General features: G+C 39.2%; 1 protein-coding gene across 4 annotated transcripts in view; it reads right to left on the bottom strand.

Moving 5' to 3' along the window:
• Positions 1 to 12,101, bottom strand: part of CYTH3 (cytohesin 3) — a 50,432-nt gene that overhangs the window by 4,998 nt on the left and 33,333 nt on the right. For 3 of the 4 annotated variants that reach the window (XR_003529906.1, XM_027656779.1, XM_027656777.1), the window contains 4 exons: positions 11,213 to 11,293; positions 9,058 to 9,170; positions 7,498 to 7,646; positions 6,645 to 6,756 (listed from right to left, as the gene is read on the bottom strand). Coding sequence is in view for 3 of the 4 variants with exons in the window: in XM_027656779.1 (XP_027512580.1) it covers positions 6,645 to 6,756; positions 7,498 to 7,646; positions 9,058 to 9,170; positions 11,213 to 11,293 (455 nt within the window). In the remaining variant the exon portion in view is untranslated. Of the gene's footprint in view, positions 1 to 6,643; positions 6,757 to 7,497; positions 7,647 to 9,057; positions 9,171 to 11,212; positions 11,294 to 12,101 lie in introns of all 4 variants that reach the window. The other variant, XM_027656778.1, reaches the window with a different exon arrangement.

Below are 12,101 nucleotides of genomic sequence, written 5' to 3'. Positions count from 1 at the left end.
GCAAATGGGTCCCAGCAACAGGACCAACCCCCCCCCAGCTTGTCCTGGACATGGAAATGGTCCCATCAATAAAATCAAGAGCATTTTATCACCTTCCTGTCAATCCATTCGTGAGCAAGCACATGATTAAGAATTTATCTCTACTTTCAGATTTAACATCGAGTGCGTAACATGCTTATAAATATCACTTACAGAACAAAGATGATGAGTCATCAATAAGGAGCAAATCCTAAGCCAAGACATACCATTTTTAGTCATTTGTCATTTTTCAGAATTTTAAAAACTTATTCTCTTTATGGGTTAATATATCATTGAGTACACCCGACAGGAGAAATCGTTACTGCTCCAAAAATGCCAATTTTTCCTGCATTAACAGTTTAGACAACAGCAACCACAGAGTTCTTCCTTACACCAGTTAATGACATGCTGTAGGGAACAGTTCCTTTTTAGAAACACATTATTGTTTTGGCCCTTTCAGTTCTTCTGCCATTGGCTGCTTCAGAACATGTTTAGTTTCCACTACTATGTTATTTTAAAACTCATTTCCAGGAAAGAACTGTAGATAAAGCAATCACATGTTATTAGTGATTGCTTAGGCTTAGATCCACCATAGTTATCTGACTTCAGGATTATGTCACCACCTGTGCATCATCCATTCAGCAAGGATTTCATCTCATTAACTCAACATTTCAAAATAGTTGATCTTGCTACTGAACACCCGTGCATAAAAGAGCACCATCACTACACACAAGACACCCAGTTTAATCCAAGTCATATCACCAAATTTAAGACATGAGCATAATTTTTTTCATCTTTTTGTTCTACTTGAGATAGTTGGGGTTTTGTTTAATACAGAAATCCAAATCAAATTAAAGAACAATTCTGGGAATGTCATGACATTTCTGGATACCAATCTAGTGCATACTTTGCATTGCAGACCAAGTGTGTTGGACGTTGTATCTTCCTTTTGCTTGGTTTCACAACCTACAGAAAAACCAGTGCTAACACACTGCAACATTCAATGTACTCAATAAATTTCACGTTTCCACTAGATGCACACGTATCTTAAGAAAAATTTAATCTGCAAGCAGGTGTGGTGAAATAAGAGAAGGCAAAATAGTGCAAGATGCAGAAGCCGTGACACAATGAATGGTTGAGTGAACTGGAGACAGTGAGGGAAGAACTGGTGGCATTTTAGTACAACCACTGTGACAGATCCTTAAATAAAGCACTGCAGAGACATCCAAACTGGCACGTAAGTCACTAGAAAAATTCCCATCACCTTGACCGAGAGCTGGGTCAAGTATCAGGAAGTATTCGGGTTTGGAATGACGAACTTGAGCTTGACTCACTTCCAGATCAATGAATAAGCAGCTGCCAAGTCAAGGCGAGTGCCAGGGCACTCCTTGTGATCACCACAACATGACATGTTTTCATATAACCCAATATTAACTGCCATGACTTTAAGTCACGTTCTGCTCTCTAAGGTTAACAGGTCAACACCACTTAACATTCGTATGGCCCTAAAACATCATCACATTTTTCAGGCTAACAGATAACATCAGCTATCCTGGCTTGCCCAGGTCTAGCAGAGAAACAATTCAGGACAAGAGAAGATGAAACAAAGAGGGAAACAGGTTACTGTCATAGAGCAGCTTAAACTGAGCACAGGTGTTTCTCATAAACCACGATATCATGTCAGAACACAATAAAAAAAAAATCAGGTAATAACCATGTATTTAAAAGAAGGCCTGCTTATAATTTAAGGTAGAAGTAATGGACCTAGAACACCTCCCAGAACAATATGAAGTGCCAAACAGCAAACCACAGTTTTACTACTGTGGTTCAGTGAGCTCACTGAAATTTTTCCTGACAACATCCCCTCTCTCTGGAAAAGCCAGATTTCTCAGACCTGAAACCTTCTGTAATCATCAAAACTGCAGCATGAAGCTTCTGTCATGAAACATTTCCCGGCTCCAGGATAGTATTGATGTTGAAGCCAGAAAGAAGATTAAATATTTCCAACAACATCCCTCTTATTGCTCCCTTCTCCCTAAACCAGCCAGTAGCTCACAGGGTTACAGCACTCAAGTGAGTCATGGAAACAGACCCCAAGTCCCTGCTCCACCAAGGTATGAGTTACTCTTCCAGAAAAAAAAAAAAGCAAGCAGTAAGGCAGGATTTTTTTGCAGGATAAGGAACTACTCTCACATGTCAGTCTCTGTCTCCCCACCCCATTACTTAGTTGCAGCTGTCAACAGCACAGAAACTCTAATAAAGCTCAAAATCTAATCTGTACTAATCAAATTTGCAGAGGTCACCATATAACACACATTTAATGTGCCTTTACAATGGGCTGCATCCCAAGCAGCTGGTTGATGAGGCACTGTGGCCCGTAAACACTGCACACAAGATTAATGGGAAAGAACTCGTGATAACAAAACATTCTTTTCCTTGGCCGGGATTGCTGTAGGCTCACAAAACAACAACAAAGGGGTTAGTAACATACTTCATCTCTGACTCCAGCTGCCAGCCTTTCAGAGATTAAAACTGGAAGGAATTAAGTTAGCAGAAGAGGATCAAGAAAACCAGAGGATGAATCCATAAACATTTACAGAAACAGAGAGATAAGTGACATACTTCTGAAAGATCCAGCTGATTAACAAAAATGCACAGACAGCTCAAATAAGAAACTATAGAAGCACAGTGTCTTAAAGGTGGAAATCTAAGGAAACTACAAGAAAAGGCCACACAGCAAAATGTACAGAAAGAGGAACAGAAACCCTCTTCACCTTTGTAACTCAACATAGGATTATGGGCAAAGTACAAACTAGACAAACAAGGGAAAAACAACTGGCAATGACTTAGGAAACACAAATCCCCAAAGTAAAAAACACCTTAAGGCTTAAGGCAGCAATGTATCTGAAGTTAGAAAATCCTACCCAGATCTTCGGCTCGTTTACACGAAAGCTTTAGAAGGGAAGGAGAGAGATGTACACACAAGAATGTGGTTTTTTTCTTCTCAGTTCACTTAGATACCACCAGGTAGAAGAGACTCAGCAACTGCAGTCATGTAGATGACTGGATTGAAGTTGGGGGTTCTTTTAAAGTTTCCCTTGCCAACACTGTCTGTGTCTCAGCCTGGGAGGGCACCAGGCTCCACGAGGGCCAGACAGGTACCGGAAGGCACCAGTTTCCTGATCAGCCACCACTGTTCTCCCTCCCCAGATTAGGGAAGAGAAACAACATCCTCCCAAGGACAGATGTGCTGGAATAAGCACCACTGGTGGGACAGGCCCGGATGTGCAGCTTTTGGACAACCTCCAAGCACTCTGTAAGCTCCTGACTGGCAGAAAAAATTAACACACTCGTGTGTCTGGCTCGAATCATTTCCTCTCCGGTTTGGGGGAATAATGTCACAGTTTCCTTACAATTAGAAGAAAATATTACACAAGCCGAGCAATTTGCCCAGAGAAGCTGCTTTAGGCAAGGGAGAATTTCAAAACACCATAGAGTGGATGGTAGAAAATTTCATGGTATCAACACCACTCATAATTACGATGTAGAAAAATCTGAAATCTCATGATGTCTCACACTGCTCCAAGTGAGGACTCACTAGCACTCAACAGCTTTCAGTTTTTGACTTGCAGCGCTCATTTTCATTACACCAGGCTGCAAACCATGCAGAACTGGATGATAATTTAGGTCTACCAAGATAAAGACATCTATATAAAGGCACCAGTTAAGTCTAGATAGATAAAACCAGAATTGCTGTCTGGCTGCCAGGTTTGGCACTCAGACTTACAGGGTCACCTCTGAACAATCCAGAGCAGCAAACTCTCCAAAAGCATTCCACACCTTCCCAGCTTCCTAAAGCCCAGTGCCAGGCTTGAGGGCCAGGGTGGTCTTTTGGACACGTGAATTTTACAACATATGAAAGTTTCACAATAGCCATCTTCGGCCCAGAGGAAAATCAATATAGTGAGAGATGGAATACTAAAAAAAGGGGCACAAGTAGATAAACGGGAAGAGCTGACTGTAAGAAATACCAGATACAAAATAGTGTCTTGATATACTCAGGGTCTGCAAGTAGTCTTAGTCATGTTTATAGTTTTACATAAAACTTTCTATTTCAACTTTTATGTATTATCACAACTGAGCACTTAAGCTCTCATACAGGAGTAGTCTCCTTAGCATTTCAGCAATACTGACACTTTTACTATCAGAATCTTCCAGAACTGAAGGAAACTCTACCCATTTCACAAGGAATGTTTCCCAACAGAAAGGACCATAAAAATGCAAACAGTGTGGACTGAGACAGCACGCTCAACATACAGTTTAAGACTCCTGGCAAATAGGAAACTCAAGGGAGATGAAAGAAAGAAAGGAGAAAAAAAAATACAACCTGCCAGGTTTATTTCTGGTCATTGCATCTAAACTAGCAGTGTATTTGTCTGTACCAGTCTGTGTCTGCTGAAAAAAATGCAGTCTTTCATGGAAGCACAGCTCCAGGCATTTCCAGGCTGATTCACCGGAGGCTTCTGGACACATTTCATTTCTTTATTCAAATAACTCTCACCCTGTGGGAGTGCTATGTGTAACACCCTCCTGTTTCACACACCCTTTTACTACTGGGTTTTCTGTGCACTGGCTCTCATCTACCTTGTATATACTGAAAACTCAGGCAGACTGTTCAGTACTGACCTCTGGTTTATTGACCTTGCACCAGAGCCAGAATGTGCAGGAGCACCTGGCAGCTCTCACTTGTTTTCAGTCATTATTTCCTCAATTTCTTTGTTCCTCTATTTTTTATTAGATCTCTTTTATGTCTTTTATTGACAGTTTCTTCCATGAGGAATGCTGTCACTCCTCTACACACACTCACATTTGATGGCACTCTCAGTAGGTGTGTAGGTATGTGAGAGAGCACTGGGAACAGAAATAGGCACAGCATGGGCTGACACCCAAACTCTTCTCCATGAAGCACATTCTATCTCCATCAGCTTGAAAAGCTATCAACTCATACTATAAAATGAATAAAAGCTGCAAAGTCATGTTTGAAACTGTGCCAGCAGAGCCAATGCACATCAAAAAGCCAGAGCTTTGCTCTTCTGTAGTTAGGAAGACAAAGAGCTCCACAGCATCTGTAGCACAGAGGTCAAAATGCGACATTGGAGAGCATGTGAATGAATTCCAAATGCTTCCTTTTCACATCCATTTCCTTCCAGCACAACCATGACCACTGATTTCCAGGTGCAATCAGCAGAGTAGGCCCAAGGCTCTATCCAGGCTCTACTTTGCCCATCCTCCCCACGTGCATACATCCCCTTGCACACTTCAGTCACCTTCTCCAAGTGCAAAGTTTCTTCCACTTTAACAAGCACTTAATACATTAAAGTGGCCAACAACTGGTTCTGTTGAGTGCGTACTGGTGTTTAAATGTCAGCCTCCTTTATATAGGAAAAAAATTCCCCATGGCCAAGTAAAAAACTGAATTGCATCAACTTTAGGAGTCTGTAAACAAGGGCATCTTGCAGTGCCAGGAGACTGAACTATCAGAGGTTTCCACAACCATAAATCTGAAGCTCATTTAAGACTCTGTTCAGTAAGCTAGTGTTATTTAGAGAGGAAAATAAACAGGAAAAAGAACAGTTTTTATAAATACATAGTTCAAATGTAATCCATCTTTCAATAGTATCATCGATAAACAAGCAACAAAATCACTCTGAAACTTCATGACAGAGTAAGACTTGTTTACTCTCAGCAGAGATTATTCTGTCCTTGTTGTGTTCTTCCATGAGTAAGGAAAGTATGCTGGAGTCATCCTTATTTTTCTGCTTTACATGTAAACACTTTCTTCCTTTGCAGAACACACCCGCATGTGAGTTAGACACTGACATGCCAGTCTCCCAGAGCACCACTGATGACACTGTTAGTGACACTGAGTGAAAAAGCAAAATGCTACAACAAACCTGATTAAAAAAAGAAAAAAAAAAGAAACGAAAAAAACCCAGGAGGCAGGAGGAAGAAAATAAAAGAATGAGCAACTGAAGAAGAGGGGACTGGAAAGCATCAGATACGTACCTCCTAATGCAGAATAAGCAGAGACAGCCAGTCACAGAACAGAAAGGTGATAGGTCATAGGCCATAAGGAAAACAAGAAGGCACATTTAAACCACTCATTAAAAAATCATAGCCAAAACCAAACCAAGAGAAACTCACAAATAATATGGAAAAATAAAGACATACAAAAATAACCATTTGAGGAGAAATCCTTTTTTTGTACACAGAAAACTGAGTTGAAGTATCACTCAGTTTTCTGAAATGACCTTATGGAGACTTAGTTGTTATTTATCAGTCACAGCATGTGGTAAATACCATGTGGTGTTTCCTTTTTGTAGCCGAGTTTTTATTTCTCGTATCTCAGAAATAAAACTCCAAAGTCTGAAACAAGATTGCTAATTTGGGTACACAAAATAAGAAGTAACAGCCTTCAGATGTAAAGGAGCTACTTATTGTGGTTCATCCATTTTTAAATGCAAAGTTAATCCTGTTACCTTCCCAAGAAAGCAGATAAACATGGAAGCAGCAAACATGCTAACAATGAACAAACACCCAGCAGCACAACTGCCCTTGTGACTAACCTAATTTCAGCAGCCAACCTTCTCTATCTGGATTAAAAAAAGTATGTGTTAGGTCATTTCCATCATCCTCTGGAATTTTAAACGGCTCATTCTTAATACTTTCGTATAAATTCTAGAAGAATAAAAAAAAAAGAAAGGAAAAAGACCTCATTAATAAATGTCTTAACAGAAAATGCAACCAGGATATCTTACTGCTTCTCACACTGTTTGTATTAAAAGCACAGGAAATACTGTCAATCAAACACTGGACCCTCCCTCCCCAGTCTTTATGACTTCCATTAAGTTCGATTTTAAACCATTTCATCTGTAAACAAGTCTCTCTTTTTAGTACCAATTTCATAAGCACTCCCAGCAAAGATATTTTAATTTAATTTCAGCATTCAGCATTTCAAAGGTTTCAGCATCAGGTCTCATTTAGAACAAGTTTTGCCAAATGAATCTGGGTTTTCAGAAAATGGTGTGGGCCATCACACTGTCTTACAATACATGTTTTTACTCATATTCCAAGGGACAGGAGGGAGCTCCACAACACACATGGAAAGAAATGAGAGGCAATAACCAATTATTTTTACTATTTTTTCCAGTTTTCTCTGACTTTTTTCATAAGAAGCCAATTCCACGAGAATTTTGCCATCAGCAAACTGGAGAGTGTTTTCTCTGAAATCTCCTCTCCTCAACAAAAGGTTGAATATAGGGAGAACGAGTGAATATCACAAAAAGCTTCTTTCAGCTACTCAAGTGGTTATGCAAGCTAGAAAATGTTCCTCTCGCCTTCCCTTGACAAATCTGCCTGAGAACTGTTGCACACATTTTTAAGTCTGCTATTGAAAACACCAGCCATGCCTTGTCTTACCCGTAGCAATTCCTCTGGGAGGTCTCCACCTTCATTAATTCCCCGGTTCATGGAGATGAACCTCTCCACGGTCGGTTTGTCCCGCACGTTGTGGTTGTGCAGGCTGGTGTTTAACATGATGATGGCAAACGAGAGCACATAGCACGTATCTGAAATCAGAGGTGCAAAAATGGTTTGTCTGTGTGTTGTGGCACCAAGCTGTAACATTAATATACAGCTCATCCTCACTGACAAAGAAAGAGAAACAGGTAGTCAAAAAATCCTGAACACTGCACATAAAAGTCTCAAATCTTTCTTTAAACTCTTGAAGTAAGCCTAAGAAGAAAAATGTTACATTTCAAATTAAAAGCCAGTATGAGAAAAACAGTATGAGAATCCAAAAAAAAAAAAATTAACTCTATGAAATCATTGCTATCACCCTAAGTTAGCATTTCACTTAAAGCACAGAAGTGTTGTTGGGCAAAATGTTCTCTGCACGCAGACTGCCTAGATCATGTGGTAGATCCTATAATAAACTTGGTCAATCAGCCTCCTCCTACTCAAAGTATTTTCAAAGCTTTCTCCAAAGAGAAAGAACTGTCTCTTCAAAATAATATTTTGAATTGCATTTAGAAAGACTGAAAATGACACTGACTCAATTCCCTGGCATAGAGGAGGTAGCCAGTACTACTGGATAATATCAGAAGACGACAAAGGAAATCTTATTGTGCCCCTTGACATGGTTATGATTATAGTAAATTCTCCCAGAGTTCAAGTACAAGATTCTGTGTAAGAAAAGAAGAATGGAAACCTCTCTGCTACATAGAGGAAAAATATTCATGCATCTTTAGCATTTTGTTTTCAGTATTTTCCTCTTTAGCTGTTGCAGACAGTTGACGTTGCAGACATCAACCTTTTCCTAGCCTATCTGTTCCTCAAATTAAGTGATAAACAGCAAACTATGTGTGCCTAAAACCAAACAGACCAACAATCCCCAGCATTCTGGGCAGTATCACAAAGTTGTGGTAGCTTTTATGATCTGAGTAATCCCAAACCAAATAACTCAGTGGGAAACAGATGCATTTCTAACTGAGATCAGTTATTGCTGAGCAGACTGCTAAAGAGAATGGATGACTTTCCAGATAATACACTATAGCCACATATAGGTGGACTTGATACAGAGATAGTGAGGTATAAAGTCCTCATAACTGACAGATGAGATCATCCAACCTATTGGTCTCTTCTGCCCTTAAACCCCTGACTGAGAATCTTTCTTTTCCAATCCCTTGACAAAATCTTTGGCGACATTTCTGAAGTGTGCTTTATACTTTAATTGACTTAGATATATATTAATGCTGAAGTTTTATAAATGGAAATGCATTCTAACCATAAGCTTGCACTGTATGGATTGGACAGTCACGTTTTCTCAGTTTTCAGAAATTTCTCATTTCACATACTATTTTAACCTGCATTTCCAAACTGGCCATTGTCTCCTTGCATCAGCTGTACAAGAACATATATATTAATTTATATTTGGATCATATATGTACTTAAGAACCCCTGCTGTCTCCTGTGACTAACCTGTAGACTGGAAGACTCCTGGGTTACAAAGGCAATAACGTGAAGCAAAAGCTTCCATCATACGATCAATTTTTTGAGCCTCTCCTGGGAGTCTGAAGCTCCACAGAAACTGCCTACAGAAGGGAAGAATAGTTGTTACACATTCCAGTATTTATATATTAAGCATATATTACTAACAATCCGAAACAAACAACAACAACAAAAAAAATCAGCACTGTCTATATCGAATGTCCTAGAAATATGTTCTCAATCTCTCAACACACAAGTCAGGAGCTATTATAAAGCAACATGCACAGATGGCTAGCCCAGAAATTCAGCCAGCAACACTGCATGCTATCAGGCAAGATAATATGGCAGTTCATATTCTGAGGCTCTCTCTTTTTTCCAGACTGGTAAACAATTTTCTGTATGCATCCCATTTTTGCCATGAGAATGCTATGAGGGGAAAAAAAAAAATGAGTTCAATCCTCCCTGGGTTTCCTGGCTACAAAAAGCAATGAACAGTCAGCTAGACTTTACTTACAATGTAAAAAGACATATTACACAAAATATTTCTGGTAGGGGAGAGAAACAAGGAATACAAAAAGACTTAACATCTTTACTGAAACTCATCAAAACCATTTTAAAAACAGTAACAACAGCAAGAAAAACCCAGTGCTTAGAGAGATGCTGCCTGTCTACATTAAGTTCACCCTACAAGACTCAGACCTAGGTCTTAAAAAGAATGACTTATGTTAAGATTTCAGTAATTTTGTAATATATGCAGCAGATCTGTGCTGCTGTTTTAGCATCATGAACTGGAATACAGAGTTTACTTTTGTGGTTTACTGTTTCTACATGTAGGTACACTGGAATGCATACAGGACAGAAGTCTTCACAAATTTACTTTTGGCACATCGTGGTACTGAAAAGTTCCAATGAATTTCATCATTTATTCTTTTATCTCTTAGCAAAAGAATTATCTGAATTAAACCAGGGTCTAAACCAGCAAAGTTACATGCTCTGCCATGCAAAACAAGTCCTCGCTATTCCCTGTACACTGGATGCCACTATAATAACAATTTATTCCTGTCTTCATCAGTTTTCATTTTAGGACATTGTATTAAAGTGTCACAGGCCATCTTTAGTTTGTCAGCTCTAGATACTCTTTTACTCACCTCGTGCAACGTTCCAGACCACGAATTTTGTAAGCTACCAAAATACAAACATTTAATAGTAGCAGCTGCTAAGGAAGAATAAAGTCAAACCTAACGTTAAATTGGGTAAAAGGGAGAGGAATACGAAGCCTCCCAGACAAGCTTCAGCAGCCACAGAAAAGGCTTCCTCGGCTCAAATCTCAGGCAGCTCAAGTTATCATCACCACATCACTCAACCATAGCAAAGCTGTTCTGACTCCACATCACAAGGCACTGCCCCAGAAACAAGGATCACACGGACATTCCCATTTATCTGGTGTCAGGAGGGAGTCACTTGCGGCAACAGAACAGGCAGAACTGTCTGAGTCAACTTAATTTGCTGGATCTGTTACGGATTTTCACCGAGAGGAGAAGGGACCTCACAAGGTCACTGTGTTCAAGCAGCCCAGAGAAATCAAGTGAACCGTTCATTTAGCAAGGGGAAAAAACATACTGAGATATCACACTCTCTTTCACATGACAAGTGGGAAACTCTGAGGGAAGTACAAGGAAAGCACTTGTTTCAAAGTTTATCTCTCTGCAATTGAACATCACCACTGATTATGGCCAGGGGATTTCTCCCCCTCCATGCCCAGAGTGACAAGTTGAGGTGGAAGGAAAGGAGGAAGAAAATTATTTGGTTTAGTAAAGAGTTTGTTTCTTTTTTAACCTATCTCTGTGCTAAGATTTAAAACAGATCTTCAAATGTCCCCATGGCAGGAACACCAAGGAGTTACAGCTATGTTTTAGTTGCTTGTATTTGTCTGAAATAATCAGGTTGTCACCCCAAGGGCAGCACACAAACAAGCCACGGGAAGGGTTAAACAGAGCTGTCTCTGCTCAGTTGTACAGTAATGCTCAGTACAGTTGTGCTGAGCTGTAGAGCAGCTTTCTGACCAGTAAATCAACACAGTGACTCATATGAACATGCAATTTGATGAAAGGAAGCTCAGGTCAAAAACCAGAGAGAATTTACTCACCTTAAGGCTTGTACAAGATTGAGATCAGCGAACTCATGGAGTTCAACAAAAGCCTGAAGAACTTTAATATTAAATTCATCTCTATGAGAAACAAAAGAAGAAAAAGACAATTACAATTCTGAACTTAAAATTCTTGTTAGTTATCTCTCTTTGCTTCCAAGAGTAAGCAAGGAAATAGACAATCATATTGATCAAATAAAGTCCTCAGAAATAGTCTACACGTTTATTTTAGAGGTATTTTAATATCTAACACTACTATTTTGCCCATTTTTTCTGGTAGATCAACAAGAGGCAGTGCATTGAAACTGATTTTAGAACTGCTTATTTGAATTACCCCAAAATGGCCTGGCTTTCTTTGCTTCACATTTATTATTACCGCACCTGATGATGTCCGACAAACGTATTTGGTAAATGCTTTTGCAGAAAGAATTCATTCATTGTGTCATGAACTCCTAAACAATGCTCAATGGAAAATTAACTTCTTCTCCATAAAGCACATGAAAAACAAACTATCATTTTTCCCTTTAAGAACAGAAAATATTAAAGCAGTATCTTAATTTATGTACAAAGATAATAAACAAAAATGCTTCAACTGATTGCATCCAAGATAAAGAACAGCTTTTGAAAAAAGCTACTTAGTATGTACTGTATTCTTATTCCATTCTCAAAAACTGTTACAATGAAAGTTTACTAAAATCAGAATAGGTTTTGAACAAGCTTCCTCTCAATCCATCTTTTACATTTCTATGTAAATCACGAGCCAAATGATGCTTTGCTTGATACAAAGGTGTTTAAATGCAAAATAACATTTAAACAATAATGGACATAAAACTATTTGGATGCAGACAGAATTTAGCCTGCACCATCACTGAGTTCATATGCCAGAAGC

Source organism: Corapipo altera, unplaced genomic scaffold (assembly GCF_003945725.1).
Source record: "Corapipo altera isolate COAL_440 unplaced genomic scaffold, ASM394572v1 104, whole genome shotgun sequence".
NCBI classification, from domain to species: domain Eukaryota; kingdom Metazoa; phylum Chordata; class Aves; order Passeriformes; family Pipridae; genus Corapipo; species Corapipo altera.
The sequence above is the reverse complement of the archived record's forward strand: the minus strand, read 5'-3'. Positions and strand labels throughout refer to the sequence as shown.